The sequence below is a fragment of the Labrus bergylta genome, chromosome 7, assembly GCF_963930695.1.
Source record: "Labrus bergylta chromosome 7, fLabBer1.1, whole genome shotgun sequence".
In the NCBI taxonomy this organism is placed as follows: Eukaryota; Metazoa; Chordata; class Actinopteri; order Labriformes; family Labridae; genus Labrus; species Labrus bergylta.
The window spans coordinates 8,544,244-8,571,855 of NC_089201.1; the positions used below are offsets into that span (position 1 = coordinate 8,544,244).

General features: G+C 41.1%; 1 protein-coding gene across 3 annotated transcripts in view; it reads left to right on the forward strand.

Annotated features, from left to right (window-relative positions):
- Window positions 1-2,912: 2,912 nt before the first annotated feature.
- Window positions 2,913-27,612, forward strand: part of mrpl23 (mitochondrial ribosomal protein L23) — a 35,185-nt gene continuing 10,485 nt past the window's right edge. For 2 of the 3 annotated variants that reach the window (XR_010666653.1, XM_020642925.3), the window contains exons 1-4: window positions 2,915-3,075; window positions 3,759-3,881; window positions 11,994-12,076; window positions 18,418-18,491. Coding sequence is in view for 2 of the 3 variants with exons in the window: in XM_020642925.3 (XP_020498581.1) it covers window positions 3,056-3,075; window positions 3,759-3,881; window positions 11,994-12,076; window positions 18,418-18,491 (300 nt within the window). In the remaining variant the exon portion in view is untranslated. Of the gene's footprint in view, window positions 3,076-3,758; window positions 3,882-11,993; window positions 12,077-18,417; window positions 18,492-27,612 lie in introns of all 3 variants that reach the window. The other variant, XM_029278807.2, reaches the window with a different exon arrangement.

Genomic DNA, 27,612 nt, shown 5'->3' on the forward strand with positions numbered 1-27,612 from the left:
TGACACAAACTGCCTCTTTCCACTGCCCCAGACCTGAACCTTCCTTACAGTTCTGTCTCCAAAACTCGTTTCTCCTTTTCTCAGGCTCCCTCTCCTTCTATCACACATACTGACAGACACACATCAGTGGTTTGAGTTAAGAGAAATTAAGTTGTTATTACATTTTGTCATGCTGAATACATTTATTTACTATAAGATTTATTTTGGGGCTTTTTGTGCTTTTAAGACAGGACAGTGGCTACAGTTAGAAATCAGGGAAAGAGAGAGAGTAGGGAATGACAAGCGGTAAAGGTGCCACAGGTCGGATTTGAACCTGGGCTGCCCGCTTCAAGGAACACAGACTCTGCATATTGGATGCATGAACCAAACACAATGCAGGCCACTGGCACCCCAAAATACATGTATTCTTTTAGTCTGTGCACACCTTCATTTTCTAGCAGAGAGATACTAGAACGAAATTCATGGATCAAGAGAAGAGAGAACTTCTGCACACTGTCCTTTTGCAATTCATTTTTAAGAGTTATCATTGTAAAATGAACAATTGATTGCTGATGGAACACAAAATTAACCATACATGATCGACTGAGAGTAGTGTGAACTTATGTGCATGCATACTTACATGTGTGACATATCATATGTTTGCACATGTATGCACTTTAGCTTCAAAAGATATATGATTATTGTCCTTCTGCAAAACTGAACCACAGACAAATCATACGTTTTCATTAAGAGAACATTTTAGCAGTAATGACAGCAGCTGAGCTCTCACATGCTTTGTGCCCAGTCAGTTGAAGTGAAATAAAACCTCAATAACCATGAACCAATATTATGGCAACCAGTGATACTAAACGGAACTTTAATTTCCACCTCGAGCAGAACCAAGTGCATTCACTAATAGGCTTGAATGGCTTCTAAAAATGGCAGAGTTGGACAACAGTGTGAGACCAGACATTTGGCTGGAGGTTGAATCGTTTCATGTTGCTGACCCCCTCCTCTCCTCTCAGACCTTTTCTGCAAGCTCAAGCGTCTGCTGCTATTGCATCCAGAGAAAACTCATTTTTTCAGTTAAAGTTACAGATGAGGGGCATAGGTATGTGGTAATTGACCTCAATACCATCATTTGCCTCGGCTTTAGACTTTAATACATCTTTTTTCTAAGAATATTTTTCATATGCATTTCATAAAAAAGAGCTGGAGTGCCATTGTAGCCTATACAGTAGGTTTAAAGTGGCAACCATAAACGAAAACATATCCACCTTGAATCCAGTCAGACATGTTTATATCAACACATTTCCTGTAATAATTTGTGTCAGCTATGCAATAATAGCATGGAGTGTCTAAATAATGCTTGAATTGCATTTAATCCATTATCATTTAATGCACCTGTTTGATTTTCTACTTCAGCCTTTTGATAAAATCATTTTTACATGCTTGTAAATGCATTTCTTTAAGTATTGATTTTATCACATGCTATTTATTAGATTTCTACAGCTTGTACTGTATGTCTTGGGATGACAACATCATTTTTTTATTATAAGCTCTTTAAAAGTGAATATTTACTACAGTATGTTAGAAATCCAACATTGTTTGTGTTAAGGCTGATTGATCATAGACTACTTATGCATGTACCAGCTAGGTAGAAGGATGCAACTCCACCAGCTGCAGGAACCATTTTTTTTAAAGAAAGGCTATTTCCAGCTGATCTAGGGATTTGAACCTGTGACCTTTCAGTCTGAAACCACCACTCTTATGTTGTGCGTCGACATTGAATGCATCAACTATTGCACCTAGTACCTATAGGATATGTTTGGGATGCAACCTTCTTCTACGTCACCACCTTTATTAATCACCAGTACACGCTCTTATCAGCTGCCAGGTGAACTACACCCAAAGCAACACTTAAGTACAAATAAAATAATATTTAGTAGAGATAATTTCCTATTTCAGAGATTTAAAATCCTCACCATAACATCTGTACGAATGGCAACATGTTCTGAAAAATAGCTTTGCCGAATGAAGAACACATTACTGCGTAATAATCGAATGCTGAACTGCACTCCAGCACACACACACACACACACACACACACGCGCGCACACACACACACACACACGCCCGCACACACGCGCACGCACACACACGCACACACACACGCACACACACACTTCATGGCCTCTTAATAACTGATGGAAACTTCCTTGTGGGCTGTCAGTGTGGTCCATTTCCTACCAGCTCTGAACCAGCTGAGCAAAGGACTCATGTTCCACTCAGGGGTGCCTTCAATCACTCTTACCCCGGGCATGCACATCGTAGCATGTGTGAGGTCACCGGGGCACCGGGTCTGAGGAGACACGGGACGAGGTCTCCCTCTGCTGCTCTTTGAAAATACTCACAGAAAAGTCTGAATATTGAAACCAATCCTTAAAAAAAAGACACACAACTCTTCTGTTGTCAGAGGAGATAAAAACTGCTTACTGATTTTCAGAGCATTAACTGATAGATGAGTCGATTGATTATTTTTTGCATGTAGAAAGAGAGAGTAGTGTATAAAAAAAAACCCTTTCCCATGTGTACTTATTTTTACAGTCTATGGTACTTACCCCAATTCCAGGACACTATTAAAATACATAATTCATAGGTCTATTTAAAACTGAAACATTTCTTTAATTTATTTCAGATTTTGTAGATTGTGACCTTTGTCCTTAAAATCTCCATGCATATATTTTAATTTGAAACCTTAAACGTGTAAAGGTCTAATGGGCTGAACAGGCCATGTGCAACAAATAGTTTTGAACCATGAATTAAAATCTGACATGAGTATCGACAGCGCTCCGAGACTCTGATAAGCACGCTGATCACATTCAAAGGACCTTTTCTTCAATGGCACTGAACAAATGCAGTGCGCATGCGCTTCGTGAGGGCCCCCGGAAGTACATCCATGCACGTGTAGCATATTTGACAACCTTGAAAAGACTACAAGACATTTCTGCCAAAGAAGAAGAACTACAAGACAACTAGTCTCGCAACCTATGTCTTTTAACCGGTCGTAGCAGAGATGCCAGTAACAAGACTATTGTAAGTAACAAGGTGTTTCATTTCTGTAAAGGTACGCCCTGCAAGAGGTTAAAGTGATCTCTCTGTTTGCTAAACTACAACCCCAGCTGACGTTAGCATGTCCTGCAGTTTCCTTGTTTGTCTGGAAGTAGCTATGGACACATGCTTTTATTGACATTACACGACTTTACAGCGTTTAAATTCTACATTCATGTTGTCCCTGTGACGCTTTATAATTGTGTGCAGCATGTAAGTAGCAAGCATTAGCCAGCTAAGCTAAAAACAAACTGCCGTAAACATGCAGCCATAGTCGTAGTTCAGTAACTATGCGAGTAACCATGACGCTGAGGTCATTACAGCGTTCTATTGAAGGGGAAGTTGCTCACCTGTGTCTTCACTCATTTCTTGCTCAATTGGCTTTTGAGTGATATAACCACGGTTCTTCAATGGAGATTGTAGTATGATTAAAATATAATGAATGCATACAGCTGGTTTCACGGGCAGTAACTCAAAGTAGAGAGTGGGATTTGTGTAGTCTAGGAGGCATGTATGTAAGTTACATATGCTGTGGGGTATATTATGTATATTACCAAAGATGACCAAAATACGGATACAAGTTTTCTCGTACAGTTTGTACTATATTTTCCTTTTTTGTATGATTGTAGATAATGCTGTATATTTGAATAGTGTTCTTCTCATCTTAGATACCCTCTCTACCAGCTGGGAAATCCTCAGCTGAGGATCTTTAGACCAAACTGGTTTCTGACTCTTGTGAGGCCAGGAAAAGAGCAGCCTCTTGATACTGCACAGTTTCGGATTCCGATGGAGTAAGTTTTTCTTTCCTATCATTCTGTAGTGAGTTATTCATTGAAACACAATCCCTTTACTCCACTGACATGTTATCCCATACTTTTAGCTTTCAGGCGTTGTGTATCAATCAAGAGTTAATTTAAGAAATAATATCTGAGAGCTGTTTCCGGTTAAGTGGTTTAACAATGACAACACCACATTCACTGTCTGGAAACGAAGCCATTACATATTATTTACAGAAACGCATAATTTGGTTTAATATTAATCAATTCAAGCCTCTTTGTAAGTGTTGGAAATAGTAATTTGTAATGTAATGTAATTTGGTGATCATTTTCCTAAAATGATTTCACCACATTCAGGTATCTGGACCAAACTACACTCTATTTTGATTGACACCTAAAGCTTATTACTGAACTATTTTCACCTGCTTTTGTGAAAGATGAGTGAAAGATTAAAAAAAATAGACACTGATGCAGACCTTGAATCATACTTTGTGCCCAACTACTTCTTCTGCAAAGGCTAAGACATGTGAAGCAGCAGATGTTTTTCAGATCTAATTCTGTCTTTAATCTTTTGCATTTATTCTTATGGAAATGTGTTTGTGACACAAGTGTGGCAGAAATTCGTCTTCTTCTTGAAAATGTGAGGTCCCCTGTATATCCAGGACCGCCACAAACACTTGTGCTCAGCAATTATGCTGTCGCTCAGTTGTGACGTCACATACAAGAAACAACAATCTATGAATCGGTCTAAGGTAGAATTTATAGACATACATCACTTAAAATGGTAAACAAGTTTACACATGTTTGTCTTCTTAGTAACAATCTTCTCATTGGCTGCTCTGCTTCTCATTGGCTGCTTAGGGCTGTCTGGATTCAGCACAACATGTTTTGAGCAGGCCTGTTGTAAATTGTAAAATAATTTGACTGAAAGTCAGATATTTTGGTTGGCCTCAGCGTTTTTTATTAGATTGTTTTAGTCTTACTACTGGAGTCATTTAGTGATATTCAGATGTTTTAAATGATAAACACATCTTTTAAGTGTAAGGCATCAATAATCAGTTTTTACTGGCCACCAGGTGGTGCTATAGCCCCATAAACACAAGGCTGAGTTGACAGTAGACATTCCTGACCTCTATAAGGCTGTCTTTGATGAGCCCAGTTGTAATGATGACTTGCAAAAGGCTGACATGGACAGTGGGATGGGAGTTGGGGTCAAAACATGTTTATTTTGGCACTGGACGTTCAGACAATGTTATACACAGCCAGACGCCAAATATTATAGTCATGTAGAGACGCCAATATTAACAACTTCACAGAAAATGAAAGCAAAATGTTCTAAATGTAGTGTTCAGTAGAGTATGCTCTTGCTGTGTAAAAACACTAAACTGCCTCCTTATTTCACACATGAATGCTTCTTTGCTCTACGTATTCTGTCATTAAATGCAACAAGAGGTCTTGAGCAGTTAGCGTAGAGTAATGATGAGCTGATTTTGACTGCTTTCGAGAGCCAAGGTCAGTGAGGTTAGCAGAGCTCCTCAGGCAAGCACAGGGCCAGGGCCCACACTGGGGAGAAAAATTGAAGTTTGAGGCAGATCATCTATGTGTCTCCGATGGGGTTTAGACCATAATCTGTTCATCCAGGTGCCTGGCCTCCCACTCTGATTTTTGCCTCTTCTCTGCCAAACTCCTAGGGTGCTTATGTAATTGTGTGTGTGTCTGTGTGCACGATTGTCAGTGTGGGTGAGTGAGTTTTGTGAGAACGTCGTGTCTTTGTGTAAGTGTGCACAAAAGTGGGTAAGTGCAGGGTGCTTGTGTGTTTATAAGGGTGTGTAAGGTTTTTTTTTTTCTTGCAGTCTTTGATGCCTGGGAGAGGTGCATGGCTGATTGAAATGCTGCTGGGGCTTCAGTGTGTGCTTAAACTCTTTTTTTGTACCTTTCATACACTCAATGTAGCAAATGAACACATGGCGAGACAGTGAATCACCCCCACTCCAAAACGTATTGATGAGTTAGAGTCGTTATGGTGACGGAAACTGTTGCAGTTATATATTTGGAGGATAGGGGGTATTAGCATGCTGGAGTTGTATTGTCGAGCAGCTGTCAATGAGAAGTGGTGATGTTGCTTTTCTCAGTGCAATACCACAAATGGCCTTCATCTCAATGACATCTGGGAGCTATATATCCATGCTTGCTTGTCTTGTTCTCTCCTGCTATTTTTTCTTGTTCCCTCGCTATCTGCGATACATCTGCACCTCTCTTTGGCACATATTGTTTGAAACACCTGGGCTGTGTTTTCTCAAAACTCTTTTTCTAACTGCTCAAGGAAAGTATTTTGTTTGTCTGTTTGTTCTCAAGCCTTTTGTCCCATGTTAGTATTTTGTCTCAGCTCTAGAAGGAACATTCAAATTTCTCAGTTTACACCCACACAACTACCTTGTGGGCCTCACCTGACATGGCGAGAGGCCAGCTGTGATGCACACGCACACACACGCACACACAGGCACACACAGGCACACACACACACTGAATGTTGTGTTCACTTTTTTTTTGCCAGTCACATTTCATGCTACTATGCTGTTTATTAACTGTGAAACCAGGCCATGCTGTGGTTTCTCAGTGTAATCAGACATGAGCTTACTGAGCTTGCTATACACAGCAGCTCACATTGTCTTTCCACTCTGTCAACTATTCAGTACCTGTTGGATCAAACAATGTTATGATCACCATGGCAACAGGGTCTTCTGTGTTCCACTTCATAACCACTTTGCTCAAGTTGGAAACTGGGTTACTTTTTTTTTTACCCTAATTAACTCCAGTTTATGTCATAGGAAGTAATTTAGCAAACCAGCAGAGGAGGGTAACTTAGTGCCGAGTCTTTACTGACCTGTCTCGCTGTACAGAGTTTAGTAACTCCTGATGACCCGTTCTTTGATCTATTTCTCATCTATTGTCACACCAAAACTTAAACAATATATCTAATCCTTCACACGCTGCTCTTATACTCTCAGCTTCCCAACCGTCTCTTCTCTTCTTGAGTCTCAGGTTCCTCAATGGCTTTCCCTCTAAACAAAGTCTCCTATTATGGTCTTGATACTTAGAGTTGAGCAACTTCTTTGCTTGTATTGTTTGTGTAGATGGGAGGGTTAAAGTAGTCAGTGTGCATATCTCGACTCGAACCTGACAATGGGGCAGACTGACAATGTGGTGCGGCTTTCTTTGGCCTTTCATCTTTGCAGAAAACAACTCTCCTGTTTCATTCTCACCACTAAGCTGCTCTGACACAATGTACTTTGATGTCGTGCATGTATGTGTATGGATTGTTTGGTGTTTCCTGGATGTTTAAACCATGCTGTGTTGATAAAACTTGGACATGAAAAAAAAAAAGCTGATTGGCTATTTAGAGCGCAATCCATCAACTTGTCAGTCGGACAATTCATCTTTCTGTTCCAGAGATGCTACTGCTCTTTGGTTCTAAGTTGTCGTGTCTTCCAGTCAGTCATGAATGACCTACAGCCTGTGAAACACTTGTCACTTAATTTTGCTTTATCAGTTGAAGTAAGAAAAAAGAAAAAAGGCCACATCTGTCAACAATTCAACATCTGTGTTAGCTTGAATCAAAATGAAAATTTTATTTTGAGCAATACAAGTCAACACTTACAGGAAAAGAATGCTGGATATTTGAGGATTGTTGAGGGGTTTTCTTTCCTCTGATCTTAAGTTAGAACTTGATGTCTTTAACTTTGCATCACCTTTATGTGCAGCTGCATCCTTTTCTTTTCCATTCCCTTGTAATACTTAAAGTTTATCTGCTGACCAAAATGGCACCATAAAAAGCCCAAATGCAGATGCAGCCCAGTTTGTATCAAAAATGGAGCCACATTAAAACTTTCCAGTGGTTTGCCAAGTTGAGTTGCTAAAACAAGCAACCTTTCCAAAAAGGATTCATGGTAGCCACAAAAAGCATGCTGGTCACTGAATCATCCCTATACAAAGTCATGTTTGTCTTGAAACAAAAAGGACAACACCCCCATTCTTTGGATCAAATGATTGGTGTAGGGATTACTAATTTGCAAGGACTGTTGCGTGGCATTCAGTTTACACAGAAGAGCACATGCCATTTTTGAACATGACTCACTGTGATGAGCACTAATCCTAAGTGAGATGAATGTAATTAACTAAAAACACATTTTTGCATTTTCCTGTCATAAAACAAACTGTCTGTTGTGAACTTGAAAAAAACATCAGTATGACTTCCAACTCTGTAAATAATTAATTGTGGTTCAAGCCTACAGGTGGCAGCAATACACAGAGTACAGCAAAAGCTTTAATGTAGTGAAACATAGATACACAATTGATAAGGTTGTCAAATGGAACATAACGCATGCCTCTGGCATTGTTGTCAGAGCTTCACATGGAACCCCAGCTTTGCGTTTTTGTGGATATGGATATGAAAAATATGACATTGATATAGTTGAGTATATAAAAGTTTTTTTGTGGAATTGCTACCTTCCAAAGAGTCAATAGTCAGATATCTGTTAATTTTACAGGTCATTTTTAGGTCATTCTCTTGTTTTGTACCCTAAAGTTTATTCTCACCAACTTTAGAATTGACATTGTTGACACGCAGGCAATACTGAGTATGTTTTGAAAGTGACCCATCAACTTAAAGTTTTAGAAGCACCAATCACCAACTGCAATAAAGCATTAACACATTTATAAGTATTGGACACTGACACATGTATTATCCACACTACTACTGTAGTTTAACAGCTTGACAGGAAATGGCATGTTGCCAACCAACTTTCAGACGTTTTCCCTCTCTTGTACACATTTTTGTCAACATGTTCCCAATCAAAGTTAGGTACAAATGTAATGCCTTAAAAAACAGTTCAGTTCAGAACACCTGTCGGGAAGTGATGCATACAGTTAAAAGTCCCCCTGCTGTTTTACTCTCCCTTAACACTGAATATATCTTGCCAGACAAATAACTGAATGATAACTATCTGTTGTCTAAGAACATCAGTTGAGTACAATATGATACAGCCAAAAATCCAGATGTGTTTAGCCTAAGTTTGTGTCTATGAGGTCATGGTTATTGGGTGGCTGTAAAGGGCATCCATTATGGACAACAGAGACACCACCTATTCACCTGGCAGATGTTCTTTTAGCATTGAAAGACAAGTGGCATGCAGTCGTCTCTGAGCCATCAGAATACATTCATTATCCTTATTTTCAGGGACTGTCAAAGCTTTCTTGCACTTTTTCAACGGTGCCCTTTCACCTACTTCTCTCAAATCCTTAACAACACAGGTGTAATTGGACTGCCTTATTCAATGGGAAGTGATATTCTCAATCTACTTGAATCACAGTGAGTCAGCCAGCAGTTGAGAATAGGAAGTATCCAGGAGAATGTAGTTTCAAAGCACACGGGGGGATTACTTTTCAGAGCAGCTGACAGAGGTGTGTGGGTTTGACTTCAATTGGAGAAGCTGCCATAATGCCATGCACAAACAAAGGCACAAAGGTTACCATGTTCCTTGCTGTGCCTGTTTCTTTTAAAATAATTTGATATCAAATTTGGATTTTTTTAAAAATCCACATTCTACACCTCCTCTCAAACAATGTAGAACGATATAATTTCATTTTTTTTTCATTTTTTTTGCAACAATGAAGGCACTGTGCCTGCTTTAAACCTACTTGACAATAACAGACTATAATTGAACCTAATCCATCCTCTGCGTCATCTTATGCCCTTCATGGTTTTATGTTTGGAGTTCTTTCATCATCTTGAAGGAGAAATCTTTGTAGCATGCTTGTTTGCATATAAATATAAACCAGTTGCTGAGGAACGATTCATTTAGCCCTTGCAGTTGCTTGAAGACTAACCTTTCACACTTCTGCCTCACAGGAAGAATGAAAACCTGCTTGTGGAGTCAGATGAGTGTTTATACTCGGATGATGATCAGATGCTGCATGCATCACTATTGGACCACACCACGCCCTTTGTCTAAGTTTAGCTTTGTTTGTGTACACGCTTAACTTGACATTTTCTCCTCAGCTTCCAGCCCAAGGCTTTATTTCATACTGGATTCCAGGCCTCGTTTCTGCATTGTGAATTTTCAAGCATTACGCATCGACTTCACACCCATGAGAAAATTGTCAATAACTGCACTGAACATATTTCAAAAGTGGACTGAAGCTCATCTCTAATACATTTTAGATGGTTAATATTATGCGTTTGTTAATATAAATAACTCAGCTAGAAGATTAATGTGGATTTGGGTTTCCAGAGGTTTTAATGTTTGTTACATTTCTCTATGACTGGAAGGAATATGTTTTGCAGTCATACAGTAGCTAATGTTCATTCATAAAGCATGTTTGTGGGCATCAGTATCTTATTAAAGGGAACATATTTGAATGTGGTGGACATGCTTCTTAAATGTTGTCTCAATGTTTCTGGTGGCTGGATAATAGGAGTAGGAGTAGTAGGATTTAGATGCAGAAATGTTCTCATTAATCAGGATCAGTGTTCCCTCTCTTAATGATCCGGGGGAGACCTCACAATCCCCAAGCCACTTTCCTAACCCAGTTCCCCGCCCCTGCTTTCTAGGAAAACTCATCTCTCAGGGCAATCACTCTGTCTTTATTCCTCTCTTGATCTCAAGTACCCCCCTTCACTCTGCTCTGCTTCACTGCCCTCTGGCACACACACTGTGAGACGGGGGGTTATGGGAGGAGATGGGTGCAAATGAAGCAGAAAGGCACATCTGCATGCAATATCTTAGGAAACACACCTCACTACTCTCAACCGGGTAAAAAAGAGACAAAGAGGCCTTGACAATTTTGTTTACACCTTTCTTTACTCTGTTGTGAAGAAGCTCCCACTTCCTCACTCCCTGAGTGGTCCTGGAGCAGCACTGGGGCTGAGACGAAGAGCTTAGTGAATGCTTGGTTCTCTTGGCTCTTAAAGGCAGCTGCCTGAAGTTGGTGTCTGGGAGAAAAGCCCTATCATACTCAAGAATCACCACATCAAACCAACCAGCTTTTTGGAACGATGGAATCAAATGTGGAAATAGTTACCCAATTGTTTTAAATGCAAGCTTACGTCTGTCGATAAACAGTACTCAGCAGGTCAAATGGAAGTGTTATATGTCTACATCAGTGTCAGCTTTGCCAAATTTTGACGGACTGGAAGGGCAATTGTTTGTACTGAATGGAAACCTATATTACGTCATTCTTAGGTACAAAGAGTCTTTGTGTTCATAGATGGGTTTTTCTCATGAAATTGTTTGCCTCACCTAATATTGTTACAAAAGCACAAGGTGTTGTGCTGTTTTCTCTGAAAATGAGAGAATATTACATTATCCTCTTCTATCAAAGAAACATATGAGATGATAGACGCCATATCCGAGGCACTCACGTCAGACCTCAGCGTCGCTATTAAGCACTTTGTCGGAAGCATTTGGGAAGTGCTCTCTACCAGCCTAATCCAATTGGCTAGAGATTGATTAGCAGTTAAAAGCTCTTCTTCCTCTGGTCGGAGTGATCTGTTCCAAATGCTGCCCAGTGGGCTAGCTTTAGCTGGGCTGGCCCATAGCATCATTTGGTGCCAGGCCCACTTCCTGTGTAGGGTTTCACTGGGCGCGATCAATACATACAGACAGCTAATTGGATGAACACTGACACTCTCTTTTCTCTTCTCTCCACTTTATGGTTTAGGAACAAAAGCTGAATATGGGTTTATAGGGGAGCTTCCTGTCTTTTACAGTACGAAATATACCGAGTTTATCGAAATGGAGTGTGGAAATGCGGTATGTTGTCTATATCTGTATCAGTTGAGTGAATGTGATGTAACTTGATGGAGAGATATCCAGCATATGACCTGTGAGTTCTGGACTGCAACCTCAGATATCCTCCTTTACTCCCTTATCTAACCCCTCCCGAATAAAGTATTTCTGATTCTGAAATGTAATCTCATTCAAAGTCATTCAAACCATTACTTACCCACTTACCCGATGCAAACACTGATGCTGGTTCCCTTGGATAACCCTTGCTTTACTTTCTCTTTTTTCCCTTGCTATTTGTATTCTTTTCTCTTATCTGACTGTTCTGGATTTATCTTTTCAGAATGACCAAGTGTGATGTGAAGAACTACTTGGAGAAGATCTACAACGTCCCTGTAGGAGCAGTTCGCACTAGGATACAGTTTGGTGAGTTTGCACTGCTTTGCACAAGCACATACAGAGGCCTGTTTCAGAACTTGGAGTGCTTTACAATACCTCATAAAATTGTTGTATTTTTTGTAGACTTACTGATCGTGGGAAACTACTCAACAAGATTGTTTTTTCTCTCTCGAGCCCACACAGTTATTATTCACATAATGTGAAGAACTAGTAACATTATACAGTATGTTTTTATTTGGACATGTTTTCTGTTCTCATTCAAACAATTAGACTTCTAAATGTTCAGACACATTCGAACATGAAAAGAGATTTTTTTCAGGTCATTTGGACATTATTGTCTATTTCTTCGAGCTTATGTCAAGGAGAGCCTGTGGTAGAGAAACATTGAACACATTATGACTGCACAAACATGGAGCCACTACAGACTGCTGAGAGAGAGGGTGTTAAGGCAGTGATGAAAACTCTGGATTTTTGGACACTTGTACCAAGCCACAAACATTTCATCCAAATGAAAGTCAAATGGCAGCTGGAGTGAGTAAATTAAGAAAATGGTGCACAGGAAGTCTCAAACAAACACATGGTTAAAACTCTGCCTTCACAAACAGTCTCTGGCAGAATGTTACTTCTTTAATTTTTAACCACAAAGTAAAGAAACAAGGGGTGGGCATGCGTACTTGAAATTAGGGCCCGTCGGATGTGGAATTTTTGGGGCCTATACAAAACCGATGCTAGGGAGAAAAAAACTCCATAACAATTTTTCAGCCGATATCTTTCTTGGCTATGTCTTCCATCCTAAATAGATATAGATATACTGACACATTTATGGCAATGATCCCTAAAATGAAGTTATTAAACACTTGTGAAAAAGATATTAAAAAAGACAAGATTTTTTTTTTTTTTTACACACTTGAACAAAAGCCTTTATTATCCAGAATAACAAAAGTGCACTGAAACACTATTTTCTACTGAGCAATCAGAAATAACAATGAGAAACTTCAATCAAATAAACCTAGTAATATCGACGCATATTGAAGATTAAATTAACCAATGCTGATAGTCACGTGATATGCTAATATCGGCCACACAATTATTCGGCCGGGCTCTACTTGAAATTTGTATATCTTTTTTAAAGCAGTTAATTTTTACTGCCAATTCCAGGAATGCTGTCTGCACTGGAGTGATTGCGATACAGTGCCACCACCACCAAATTGATGCAATGCCGTAATTACAGTTATAAATAACCAGTTCATCAAGTGTTGGCACTGGAAAACAGTGTTCCTCATGAAAGCTTCCGTCATACTCTGGGGCTGTACGAAATATTCAGGAGGCGGCTGTTTTGAAATATTGTAAGCAAGAAAATCCTTCTGTAACAGAAAATTGTATTATAGCATCAGTTAAAACCATAATATTATACAATTTGCATTATCTCCCTATTGCTTATGGATGCCTGCTACATTACAAACATGGTGTCACAGAGTTTATGGAAATGGTCTGTATAATGGTGTATATAAATTAATTAGTGTATTTTGTTTGTGAAAAGTTATGGCTCTAAGATATTAAAACCAAGAAAAAAAAATGTTGTGAAACTATTTGTGACAAGATAGTTTTTATACCTGAAGACTGAATGTGAGGTTTAATTGCTATTTTTGTCCAAAAGAAATTACCTTCACACTAAATCCTCAAAATTTTAAGCTATTTTTTTTTTTTTTACACCATTTTCAATCAGTTGATTGATTTGTGTATTGAATTTTGTTTTTTCCGTATGTGATTCACAGAAAGTCTTTTTTGTTTTTGTTTTAGGAAGCAGAAAGTCAAATTGTTTCTGTGTTTTAGACTTTAAGCTGTGGTTAGTGTGGATTAGCAATTTTAGCCCGTGGTGTAGACCGTCTTCCCATTGACATGCAGCAGCGGGAGTGTTTTCCAGCGGCTAGTTGCGGTAGTGGTTAGCGTGCCTGGCTCTCCTTCTCCTAACACACACAGCTGCTTATCGGACAATCTGCCGCTGCAGCATTCCAGCTTCCAGCTGTCCCAGGACACCTCACTCTCCCTTCACGCAAACACATATTATTCACTTACAAACTTGCATCTTCAAGGCCCTAACTGCCCCATCCCCTCTGCCCCTGTGACAAGGATAATCATAGAGCAAACAGTGTCAATATCACTGACTTAATCCCCTTTTTTATGGGGGAGGAAATTGCTTAAGTTTGCAAGGACTGATTTAGGGTCTCCCAACAAGTCTAGGAATTTGCAAGTTGATGAAAGAACAGAAGGACTGGACATATGGGGGGCTTGATGTTGAAGAGATGTCAAGGAACAGCTGAGATGAGTATGCATGAGCCCCCTCTGTGCAGCGCCTGAAGGGCCAAGAGGAGCCCCCTATACCTCTGGAGGAGAGTCTGTGAGGGAGGAGGAGAGAGAGGCGCCTAGCTTAGCCTAGCCTACAGTGTGGAGTACCCATTAACACTGTTTATTAGGGTTGTGTCATTAAAAGCTAGGGGAAAAGGAAAACCCCTCGGGAGGGTGGGTGGAAGGAAAGCAGTTAGCTGTGGAGGGACAGAGGGGGATAAAGTAAAATAGGCTGCTCAGGGCCCCTCTCTGATCCTGAGGTGCGTCAGAGAAGGTATCCCTGTCTGCGTCAGGAGTTCCACTCAATTGGCAGCGTAAAGACGGGAATAGGCAGAGGAGAGCGAGGGGCGCAAACGACCCTTTCTTTCCTCCATAGGCGGCAGGGGTATTTTGGAAGGAGTTGCCAAGGTTACCCCTCCGGCCAGGGATTTGTAACATGATAGCTGCCTGCCAAACCGCAATCTCAAAGTGGGAGAAATTGTGCTTGCGTTTGCGAATGTTGCATGAAAGCTCTGTCTGTGTGACTGTTAGGAAAGGGTTGTTTGAATTCAAAGAAACACACTCTGTACCTTTTCAAGATGTACGATTGTTCAAGTTTGTCTCAGTGTTTTTGGTTTATGGGGTGCGGTGGGTTCATTGCCTTACGTTGCTCCTTCAAAGGTTGAACCATTTCCCTGTTGATTTCCTGAATAATCACACACACACACACACACACACACACACACACACACACACACACACACACACACACACACACAGAGGCACACTCTTCGTTACCTCTGTCTCCCACCCACACAGGGGCCTCCAGTTAGCCAGGGGGGCGTGGAGGGGGGTGTTTTACAACCCTGCTCAGGGCTTTCCCTGAGCAGTGGGCTGCTTGGCTAGTGATTATAGCTACACATACCACACAGACACACATAGTAACACACACACACAAATGACTCATTATAGCGGAATGTTTCTCTTGTTTTTCATGTCATAAACTGTTCCCATGGCAATGGCAGTTTCTCAAAGGGCCTGTTGACTTGACCACCAGGGTCTCATTGAGATTAGAGTTCAGGCTGAGAGGAAGTGTTTGATGCTCTGCTCGTTATCCATCAATGATAGAGTTTTTTGTTGTAACATAAAGATTGAGATAAGTACCTCTTTTTTTGAAGCCGGACTTCAAGCCTACACACACACACACACACACACTCACACACTCACACACTCACACACTCACAGTCCTCAGTCTTCCAGACTTGGTGAGGTCAGATAGGACAGGGGATGTCATCTCAAGCTGGGTGAGAAGTTAACCTGCCTTTCATAGTCAATAAAATCAGTCTCTGCTTCACTACAAGACATACATGATGTTAAGAAAGTCGATTCACTGGGGTCTTCAGAATGAGACTGGACATTAAAAACACATGTAAGCATGTTAGTCCGACTGTAGTCGTAGTCGTACCAGGTCGAAGTCAGACTAACACACTATGCGGTTGGGATTTAAATTTAAATTTTGCATGCACACCTTTAATAGTCGGGGTTCAAAGCCCACCAGTTTAAACGCATAGAAGAAAGCTGGAAGGAAAACAAGATGAAGGTATCAATATGGCTCGAGAACCGAAAACATTTATGGACAGAGACATAGTTTAAGTTGTCACAGCTGAACTGTACAGAGGTGTAAAGTTGTCCATGTTTTCACTGTTTGACATACAGTTTGCTGCTTGCCAACTTTTTTGGTATGTGGCCTAATGGGTCAAATGGAAGAAGGCCCAGTAGCAACTAGCTGAATGGGGGCATTTCACCACCTACCATAGGAGAGTAGGACATACACCCATCGATAAATTAAATCTCCCCTGATGCTTGAATACTGGGACAAGGACAGTAGCCCAATTTAATGGCCTTATCGCGCTATAGCCATAGCTTGACTAAACCGTGCATGTAAAGCACTTTGTGTTACAAAGGGTGATGAAAAATATTCAAAAGTAAAATATCTCTTGTTTAGGTGATAATGTAACAAAAACTTTAACAAAATGCACTTCATTACTTTTGCTGTCTGTCACCCAGAGATTAACTTCTAAAACATTAGGAATCGCACTATTGAATTTGGCATGAAATTCGTCATGAATTCGCCATGAAACAAATAATTGTCATCTTTGATTATTCTGTCCGAAAGGGGCCCAGGAACATAACTTTAGATTAAGAAAATATCAGTCAAGAAGTTAATGGCTGTTAATAAACTGATCTGATGCAAAAAGCAATTGATCTAAAAGAATAACAAGTCATTGATTTACCTACCCGAGCCAAACTTCCTTATCTTTTCTATACTCAACTTTCTTTTCTGTTGACATTGATCTTCCAACTCCAGCTGTCTCGCCTGTATTGCTGCAACTTTCTCTCTCTTCTGTTTTCATACCCTCTGTCACTCTCTCCAAACTCTTCTGGTGATTTCCTTTTATTAAATGGTGATTTCTGCCCAACTTTTGGAAGGGAAATGATAGCTTAGAAGCATTTTACCATTTTATATATTGATAAAGAAATTATTGAAATTTGATTATCAACTAATCAAGATACACTAATCTTTCAATTTTAACTTTTTTATGCTTCCTTTATAAGTTTTCCAGTGAAACATGGGAATCAATGTCTACAGACCGATCTAGGGAAAAAACACTTGACAAGCCGCCATAACTGTGGTGGCATCGCCCTTCAACAGCTGTGGGTTTGAAGCAAGCTGTCCTAAAAAGTGAAAGTGTTCCTACTTTTAACACAAGTTCCTACATGTTACTTTACCTTTTACAACAATGTACTTCGGGAAGAACCTGTGGAGTTTTAAAGTTTACTGAAAAAATAAGGAGTGTACATAACACACTGTATGAGAGCAGACACTTTGAACACACATGCACTGACCTTGCAGAGGACACATATTCTAAAGAGGTGGATAGAGACAATAATATAATAAGTCATGTTTGACTTTAATCTTCTCAATTTATGCTCGCACACAGACATAAACAACAACAGGAGTGCGCCTCGCGTTTTGAATAGTTCCACTCGATATTCCGTTATAGTTCAGTACTGAAACAACAGCAAGCAGCTATAGGCCTACATTTACATGTATTCTGTTATTTATTGGAGATCAGCACACAATCGGCAGCAAGCAGCTGTACATTAACATTTTTAAAACGGAGCAGGAGATGCTTCTGTTGTGATGCATTTACAAGAGTGTATGGACAGTCGCTCACCCTCTCTATCTCTCTTGCTCTGAAGCTGATGTGATTCTGCTCTATTTTACTGTCTTAGCTATGCACAAGAGTCGAGAAGGATTTTTTTTTTTAAAGGGAGTTTTGCTATGTTGAACGCAGAGACTTATAATACAGAGGCTCTGGTTGCGAGGAGCCTGCACTCTCTCACATGCTCTCTCTCTCCCCTGCTCACTCTCTCTCGTGAATGCAGCAATTTTATGAACAAATGAAAAGTTAAATAAGAACAGGTCGGAAATATACTTGAGCCCAGGTATCATCTTTGTGTGGGAAACACTGGAGACTAAATATTCTCAAACATGTTGTTGGCGTAAAGTTTTCATTTTTATTGTGCTGCACTTTTTTTGATTTGGTCAAATGTCAGAGTTGTGTGGAGTTTAAGTGCCAGTTCTAGCGCTAGCCCTTAGTAGTCCTACAGTGTGGCTGCCAGCAGTCAATAAAAAATAATATTATTTTATGAATATATTTGCCTCCTGCGTAAAATGTGTGTAGAAATAGGCCTACAGTGTATTTTAACGTCTACCATAATGGTGGTACTTGGAGAGCCAAATATCTTTGGAGGTGGTACGCAGTCTAAAAAGTTTGAGAACCACTGGTCTATACTACATTTTAAATTTCTATCATCTGACTGTAAATTTTGATATTGCACAACATTTCTCTCACCATACCCATTTTCTTTTCACTATCAGTAGTCTAAGTCTCCGCCATCTAAAACCCAGAATTTTCCCATGATTTATCTTTTGTTTGAAGACACATTTTTAACCTGCAGTCTTTTGTATTTCTCAGGCTCCAACAAGAAGAGGAATCACCTTAACCAGAAGGTTAAGCAGCCTGACTATAAAGTAGCTTACGTCCAGCTGGTGAGAAGACACAAACATACACACATGCACACTCATGCACTTTACTCCCTGTCTTCTCTGATTGCTGTGTTGTCTGAGTTGCATTAGTTCATTGACTTCCGTCCAGTGCCCAGTGGGAGGTGGAGACCTCTCCAGAAACCAACTTTTTCCCCCCTCTAAAGTCTAGTACACACCAAACTGACAACAAAGAACAAGCTGCGATGAAAACCAACTTCTGCGTGTTTTGTCCCAGGCTGTCGGGCCAACAAATGTGCTGTTCACACCAACCAAACAGAAAGATCATTTATTGATCCTGAGGTAAATTCAAAAAGCAGCCTACTGCCAAAGAGACTTCTGTAGACTTGTAATTTGTTTTCCTTCTTGTGCCTGAAGTTTCTGACTAAGTGCTAATCAGTGATTTCTCTCTCTGAATGGTCGCCGCCAATTCTACATGTTGAATTGGGAGAAAAGCAGTTCACACCACGCCTTCCATAACCTCTGACTTTCTCTGACAGTCCTGACATGCTCCAACCCCTGACGGTCAGTTTGGTGTGTACCTACCTTAACACCCGGCCCTCTGTAAGCTAGTTTATCTTTTTTTATTGTTATCATCGAGCTTGTGTTACTTAACACAACATCTAGAAGGACTGGCCGTTTTGGATGCCTTGAGCCTTTAGTTCTTTTTTCAACTGCTGTTTCTAAAGGGGGACTTGTCAGGTGATACAAATGAAATGGGTAAGTTCATATTCCCCCATAGAGCCCTGAGGGGGAGGCGGACTGTGATGGTTAGCTCTCATATTTGTTCACATGCATATGAAGGTACCAGCACACACACACACGATCAAAATGATTATTTCACTCATGCAGTAAAGAAATTTAACAAGCACTGTCCCCTAACTTGTCATGTTAAATATTATTCTCTTTTCCTGATCGAGCCTCTCATGCACACACAAATCGCACATTCCTACCGGTCATGTCTCTCCTGTGTGGTTCACACTCTCTGGCTGCCCTCTGGGAAAGAAGCAGTCTGGGTTCCTACAGTGTTAAAGGTCGTCTTTGCTTACATGCCAGACTTGTTGCAGGACATATTGAGATGTGGTTATCATGTGGTTTAGCTCTTGTCTCTTTTTTTGTTGTGCTATAAATGGAATGTGAACAGCCATGATCACTAAGTGTGTGTATGCTCCCCATGGTGGCGTGGCAGCCCTGACTCCCTCATTGCGTAATGGCCTTCACCTTCACACCTGCGTTTGAGGTGAGATTTGGGTCAGACATGCCTATTCCCCGCACGCCTTGCTAATGTTTGAAGTCTCTTACCCTTTCAAATCAAACAAACCTCCCCTTAAAATGTTAAAAGAATCATTGTTTTAATGCCCCTTTGATGCAGATGTCAAAAGCAATGGACCTTTGTTTTGTGCCTTTCGTTTTGATCTTGCCCAGATAAATCAAAAGCATTGCAGACACTTGTTTATGCCGGGCCGCCCACCAGACTTGGAGGCATCAATCTTGAAACCAATGAATAATGAAAATTATCTAAACACAACAATTTGAAAGAGGATACAAGCTTGACGCAGCCATGAATCTTTTAAAAGGGAGACTTCCTCTTTTGTAACACCAAGGAAGTGGCCTGTGACTTTGTTTGAGTCTGGAATTCCATGTGGAGTCAGTAGTGACGCTTCTGTCTCACTAGATGTGCATGATGAGAGGTGTGGGGATGCAGAACAGCACGCACATATGTGACATGTGTGCATGCATGCAGAGTCCCAGAGGGCTGATGTTTTACTTTGAGTGTCATTTGCTTTGTTGTTGCAATCACTTCACGGTTTTCTGAAGTCAAGCTCATTTGAGGGTGAACAGCGACAGAAGTCCTGAGGTGCAGGCTGGTTGTGCTCAAAATGGCTCGATATAAAACCTAATATCCGGCTTATTTTTCTGGCAGGTTTAAGGAAAAACAGGGTCTCTTAACTCTCTTTCCTACTTCACTCTCTTGGTTGTGTATGTATGTACGCACACACTCACAAACTCTCTCACACTAGAAAACCCTCCTTTCTTATGCAGCGGTGGGTAGAAAACAAGATTGTTTCTAATTGACTCCACATGTGGGAGAGTGTTCTGTGGGTCGATGCTCACACCGCAGTCCCCCCCATTCTTCCCTCAGCCCCCCCCCCCCCTCCCCCCCGGCTCCCTCCATCAGCTAATATTGCAGCAGTAATACGTTTGCACTCTTCCTCTCTCTCATTCCTTACTCCTGGGCTGTGGTTGAGGGGAGGCCTCCCGTTAGCGGAGTTCCGTGACGGCCATTTTCCTCAGGCTTAGGGAAGGACCCCAGTAACAGGGGGGGAAGAGATAGTTTTGTGTGTGTGCGCGCATGTGAGGGGCTTACACTGGGGAGGTGACTAAGGGGATGATGGAGTCAAGCCAGAGCAGGGAGGTCCAGAGACGGGGCAAAGTGACCAGGGGGAGGGGGTATGGGCTGTGTGTGTGTGTGTATGGTTGGGGGACAAGGTGGTTGTGTTGGGGATTGGGTGGCAAAAACAGCAGAACAAAATGACAAGTCTTCAGTGTTTTCACTGTGTTTTTATCTGAGAGATCAGTTTGACCGGTGCATAACTTCAGATGAATCCTGAACCGCTAGGATTAGCTGATTCTGAAAGTGCTTAGTCTATGTGACTTTGCACGGTCACACTTGCGTAATGACATTTTTTCTTTTAGGAATAGTCACTCAAGCAGATTACATCACAAGTGTAATGCTGTATTTGGCAGCTAATCCTCTTTCAAAGTTGACTTAAATGTGCCTTATTAAACAGATAGGTGTTCATAATGCATGTCAAGCCTGTAGTAAAGACTCATCAAATGTGTCCCAGTTAAATCTTGCTTCCATCTGAAACTTTCCTGAATCCTATCTGGTGATTTCTGTAAAAGAGAACGTTCACCGCTTTTGCAATTATATTTAGTTTTGAATGTTCTCAGTCAACATTGTTGTCAGTCAAACATTATGATAAAGTGCCTACTGCCAGGCATGAAAATGAAAAGGCTGTGGTGAGTTTTGGTCAGAGGAGGAGGTATTTTCTCTCTTTAGATTGGCAGCTAGTTTGCAAGAGAGCTTTGCTGGCTGGTGCCAGCTGCAGCACTTCAGTGGGCTGAGTGCTTCGAGTGCATGTTGAAAGCTCCCGGGGGCGACGTTGTGAATATATGAATGGGATGCATGACCAGTCTCAGCATTTCTGAATGATCCAGTTCAGTGCCACTTTGTGCTGTAAATGTCAAATGGATGCTGTAAAAGTAACGCTGTCCAATCAGCCGATAGACTTTGGCTGGTGGAAATTGTCCCTCTGACAACATGCTGTATTTAATCTATCCTGTGATTCAACAAAAGGGAGTAAAGATAAAACAGTTTAAGAAATGTTTAGGAAATTACATTTGGAAGACATCCCTAACTTTATTTGATAAATAAACAGCTCATAGGAAAGTAAAGGTTCTTTATCATTTTCTTGGAAGTGTGTGGTAGTATCAGTGTAAAGAAAGGAATCTCAGACATTTTCTTGGAGTTGTTTTCAGAAGGGAGGAGCAGCAGTTGTGTTCTGTGCGTGTTGGGCACAGCATGGCACGTCCAGGCACCTGTGGGATGTTTGTAACAATATGGCATAAAAAAATCCATACTAGTCTAGAGTTGTTTGACACTATGTTAGACACTGAATAATCTCACACAGAGATTAGAAATCCATGTTTGCACTCACAGTAATCTTGGCTCACTGAAAGTCTTTAAGCATCGTCTTCAGCTCGTCCTTTTTTTTGTGGGGTGTGGTTGCACAAATCTCACACAAGCGCCATTCAACAGAGTTTATCTGTAGACAAAAGCCCACTTTATACAGTCAGAGGAGAGTCTGTGTACGGGTAGTAGTGAGAGTATAGATGATGAGTGAAGCAGAAGGGAGAGCAGGCACACAGATGGTCCAAGGTGTTGTCACAATGACGACCTTAAATTGTCATGAAGGGGAGCTGCGAGTTTTGTTTACACATAGACCAGTGATGTCACTATTTTGGCAGTAGTCACGATCAAGTTATCCACATCATAGGACAGCATAAACACATCAATGCTTTCAATTACAACTAAAGTCATGAGTAAATTTAGTCTTTCAAACATTTTGTGATGAATTCTGGAAAGTGGTGTTCTTGATTTAGCAGGTTTTATAATGTCTTTATTGTGGGGACATTTGCGCTTTAAAAAAAAAGGACAGCTCTTTTCTTCACACGAACAACTAATTTAGTCACCATTATTTCTTTGTTATACATTTTATGTTAAGTGGCCAAGGTTTTTAATAGAAGCAGTCAACAATGTTTCTCTAATAGCAATGAAACAAAACCAGTGTTACCAGTAAGACTGCTTGGTGCCCTAAACAATGTACCTACCCAAAGACCACAGAACAAGACAAGATAAGGGGCTGAACCAACAGCTGTACAATAAGTGGTAGCTTCATTCAAATTGCTCATTTCCCGTGTTTCTCTCTTTAGCTTTCTCCGCCCCTTCTCGGTCCACGGGGAGGGCATCTCTTGAAGTGAAAGAAAGAGACAAACAGAAGGAGAGAATGAGTGGCAAACACGGAGGAGTGGTGACACAGCTGAAAATGAGGGAGAGAGAAAGAAACCGCTGTATTGAGGGTGATTATGACCAGGTCTGGCTCTCTCCTCTGTTTGACTGACACTAGATGGCAACGTTTTGCTGTTCAGCTTCTCTCACCAGCCTCCCTTCATTTCTTATCTGTTATTGACTCCTTGTTGCCAACAATAGACTCCTCTAGCGTTCAGGGACTGAGTATCTGGCTTGGCTGAGGGGTGCAGGATGTGGGGGGCTGCAGGATGGGGGGCTGCAGACCTCAATGACCCCCCCCCCCCCAACCACCCCCACACACACACACACACTCACACTAACCAGTTCCTGTTCTGAGCAAAGCCCCTGCTCTTTGGAGCTAGAGGTGCTGAATCAGGCACAGGGGCCAAGGGGGAAATCATGCTTATCTGTATGGAATTTTATTATTTTCAACTATTTGGATCATGATGGCTCCCGCTCTCCTTCCCTCCCTCTTCCTCCTTTTCACCTTGTCACGCAAACACAGCCTTTCCTCACACAGCCTTGTCTGTCTGTGTGCCGCTCCGCTTCCTTCCCTTCCCTGTGCTGCCTCACCCTCGCTTATCATGCCAATTAACATTTTTAACTTCTGCAACTTTTCCTACAGCACTCTCTTTTAGGCTGTGACAGTCTCACTTTTTTTCTCTGTCGCCAAGGGCTGGAAAGGTCACAATATGAAATTTACAAATTCAGTCATATCACCAATATTCTATACATTACAATGTTTCTCTTATATGCAGCAAGGCTGCGTTTTTAGCAGCTGAGTACACAGTAACCAGATATGCCTCTTGTACTTTTAAAAAACAATGATCATCAAGTAGCGGTGAAGGTAAATTTCATCAAATAACTTACCAATGTCAAGACAAACAATCACCTGTAGACGTTCAGTCAGAAGATGTTCACATTGAGTTGTCTTAGGTGTTGCTTCTTTATTTTTTATTTCATGGCCTCCTAGCAAAGGCTTTCAGAAAATATCATTTTTGAAATGTGTGTCAGTTAATCAGAACTACATTTTATTCTCTGAAATTCAATTTTCTCGAACCATTTTATTTGGATAACACAGTATAAGCACAAACCCGTTCTCTAAAAAAAGTCAACTTTGACATGTAGACATTTGAGAGCTAATTTTGATTACAAAAAGTGTACAATACTTTTATTGGTAGAACAATACTGGTTTCAAAAGCACAAACTTCACATTGACAGATACCCACATTAAAATAACAATAATTTATGCAAACACAATGCATTCAACTCTTGTTTTTTTTTCACCTTAAAATGCCAAAATGATTGATCTATTATTACCAAGTAGGATTTGCCAGACAAATGAAACCAAATATCCTCCTCTCTCTACCTGGACTAACATCTTTACAGAGTGCCTCATCCACTGACTATTTAGCTTATATAGGCAATGATATTACAGAGGGAACTTATTTTTGTTTTGTTTACTTAGAAATCTGCAGTGAAATGTGCAGTAACGGTTCAAAGTGAGAAAATCTAAATTCTCCTGGGATGACTCATGCAGACCTACTCTGACTTAAACGTATCTGTCAGCGTTCTAGGCGTATAAATCTTCAGAAAGGAAGGAACGGGCTGATACACTCATTAGTGTTTGTACATTTACATGTATGTGTGTCCACACGTGCACATGTGCTGCTGGTAAGCTAATAAAAGGAGAAGCTTTTACTGGCAATCAAGCTTTACTGAAAGGCCCACCATCACCCTGTGTCTCCTGATTTGGAAAAATTCACTCCTAAGTAAAATCCTGTTGTGTGTGTGTGTGTGTCGTGTTGTGTTCCTGTATGAGTGTACGTGTAGGTTTCATAAGAGCTCAGGAGAGAGAGAACATGAATTATAGAGAACAGAGCAGGGTCTTACCCATCCGGTTTGGATTCTCACACGCAAACCTTTTTTTGAATGGCTTTAGTTCGAGGCTCTATAGTTTCTTTTCTTTTTAAACATAATTTGACGCTTTACACCCAGTTCATGTTTAATGACGTAGAATAACATGTGCTCTGGCTTTTTGTCAAATGACAATTATGTTAAAAGCAGAGCTGTGAAGAAATGTAGTGTAGGGTTTCAAAAAATGGAAAGCTTATTTTAGCCGTATGAAAATGTAGTTTGAGCTGGAGATCTCTCACTCCTCTCTGACTCTACATGTTCTTCTCAGTCTTTCCTTTTGCTGTTTTCGATTGATCCTTACTTTATCTCTCTCTGCATCATCTTCTCTCATCACCCTCATTTCCTCCCATATTTCCTCCAGGTTCCCCTTATTTAGATAGCCGTGACCCCCCCCCCCCCCCCCCCCCCCCCCACTCACATGCACAAGGGGGGATCGCACATAACCTTACTTGATTACCCCTGACCTGTAATGACACAGCTGCCACTTTGATCGGCCAATCAGCGTGCGGCGCCACCCAGGTTCTCAGCGGGGCTGCCACTGGCCTGATAAAGCCCTCTGATATGTCCCTGCTGGTGCATTTCCTGTTTTGGTATGCTTCTTAGTTTTTTATTTTTTCCACCAGCTGGTCCCCGCATTCCTCAGGGGCAGGGGCACTGGCTGGATGTTTGTGTTGCATGAGCATGTTGGGGGGTGTGTGTGTGTGTGTGTGTGTGTGTGTTTGTGTGTTTGTGCAAGGGTCTAAATGTGTGTTTGTTGTGTGTTTGGTAGCCTATATAGTTTGGGTCTGGGGCTAAGAGGGGGCGGGGGAGGGTGGAGGGGTTGCTTGAAATTGGGGGGAGGGTATGTAAGGGTTGTTTACATGTGTCATAGAGAGAAATATAGTACATTGTGGGGGTTGGGGGGGGATGAATGACATAGATGGAGGGGATAATGATAGTGAACAGCTGTTTATGTGTGTATGTGTTAAATGGGGGTGGATGGTTGGGATAGGTGGGGGATAGGTGTGCTTTGGTTTGAAGCTACAGAGGTTCACATGTGGTCAACGGTGACATGGTTGAGAGTTTGATGGTCATTGTTGCTCATATGAACAGAGTTGTTCCTCTTATTTTCAGCTGTTGTTTTTTGTTGTTGCTGTTATCCTCCGAGGGTCCACTTCAAGATCAGATGGATGTAAATGTCTTTGTGGGTGGTGGCTGCGTGTGTATTTAGATGCTGATGATCTTTTCCAGAGAGCTCGGTTACAAGGGTCCAGTGTCTCCAGTAGCAGGCTGGGAGCAGACATGCCCAGACATGAAATCTGCCAAACACACTCTCACATGTACATGCACACTTTCTCCCTCACACCCTCTGTTTGTCTCTGGGCAGAAGTATGTACTTTGGACCCCCGTGTCAGAAGGTCACTGTGATGGATCTTGAAGTATTTTCAGTTGTCGCCAGTGATGGTGTTCGCCCACCTGTCTAACTTCTGATTCATCAAGTTTTTTTTCTATGGATGACCACAATAACCGTAATAAAACTATTATCTATCATAAAAATGACAGATGCTGATGGTAATGAGGATGATCTTAGGACTAGGATGCTCCTGTTGGAGATGCTACCATGTCTTAATAGCTAAAAGGGACACATGTTGGTGCACACTGTTGGCACACAATTGGCTGGTTGAGCTGCGGTATTGACGTCATCCAACTTCCACTAACCAACAAACACATTTCACTTACTGATGAAACCACAAATATCCCTCAGGTCTGCATAGTCCACAGCAGAACAGCTTCCTGTGTCAATTTGAAGCAGACACTCACAGAAAGGGAAAGTTCAATGTCTTGCTGTTTCTCTTTTTCTTTGTCATCTGGTGCACGCCGCAGGAGCTGCACCTGTAAATCATGGTGTAAAACTAGACCACTTTAGTATAATCAAATGACTGATTAAAACTAAGCTCGGAAAAAAGAACATTCAGGCATGAATCATGAGAATTTGCTATAATGATAGAAACCATAATGGAATAAAAAAAATGATGTGGATACGGATTTTATAGTTCGACCTATGTCCCTGCTGTTAACAAATAGAAAGGCTTAATGGCCTTTTCTGCAGCTCGTCAGTAGGGGGAGCCCGAAATGTATTGGCTTCTCTATTGGGGAGCTGTCATGTTCTCATTTTATTTTATTTTTTAAGACATTTTTTGGGGTATTTTTGCCTTTATTAGATAGGACACCTGAAAACAGACAGGAAATGATGGGAGGAGAGAGTGGGGGATGACACGCAGCAAAAGGCCGAGGTTGGATTCAAACCCACAGCCGCTGCAACAAGGACTATAGCCTCTTTACATGGAGTGAGCAACATAACCTCTAGGCTATCAGTTCCCCTATTCAGGCCCCCTATGCTGTCCATCTTTTGATGAGTTTCTGGTGGGCATGTGCAAGATTTAACTCAAGTGCTGGATTCACTCAACATATGCATATAATATACAGTAATATCAGAACAATTGTGAAAAATAATACATGTTTTTGTGTTTAAGGGTTCCAGGGGCCTAGCAGTGAGGTCATGCCCCTTGTACCCAGGCTGCCGTTCTCCCTGTGGCCCCTTCACTACATGTCACTCCCCACTCTCTCCCACGATTT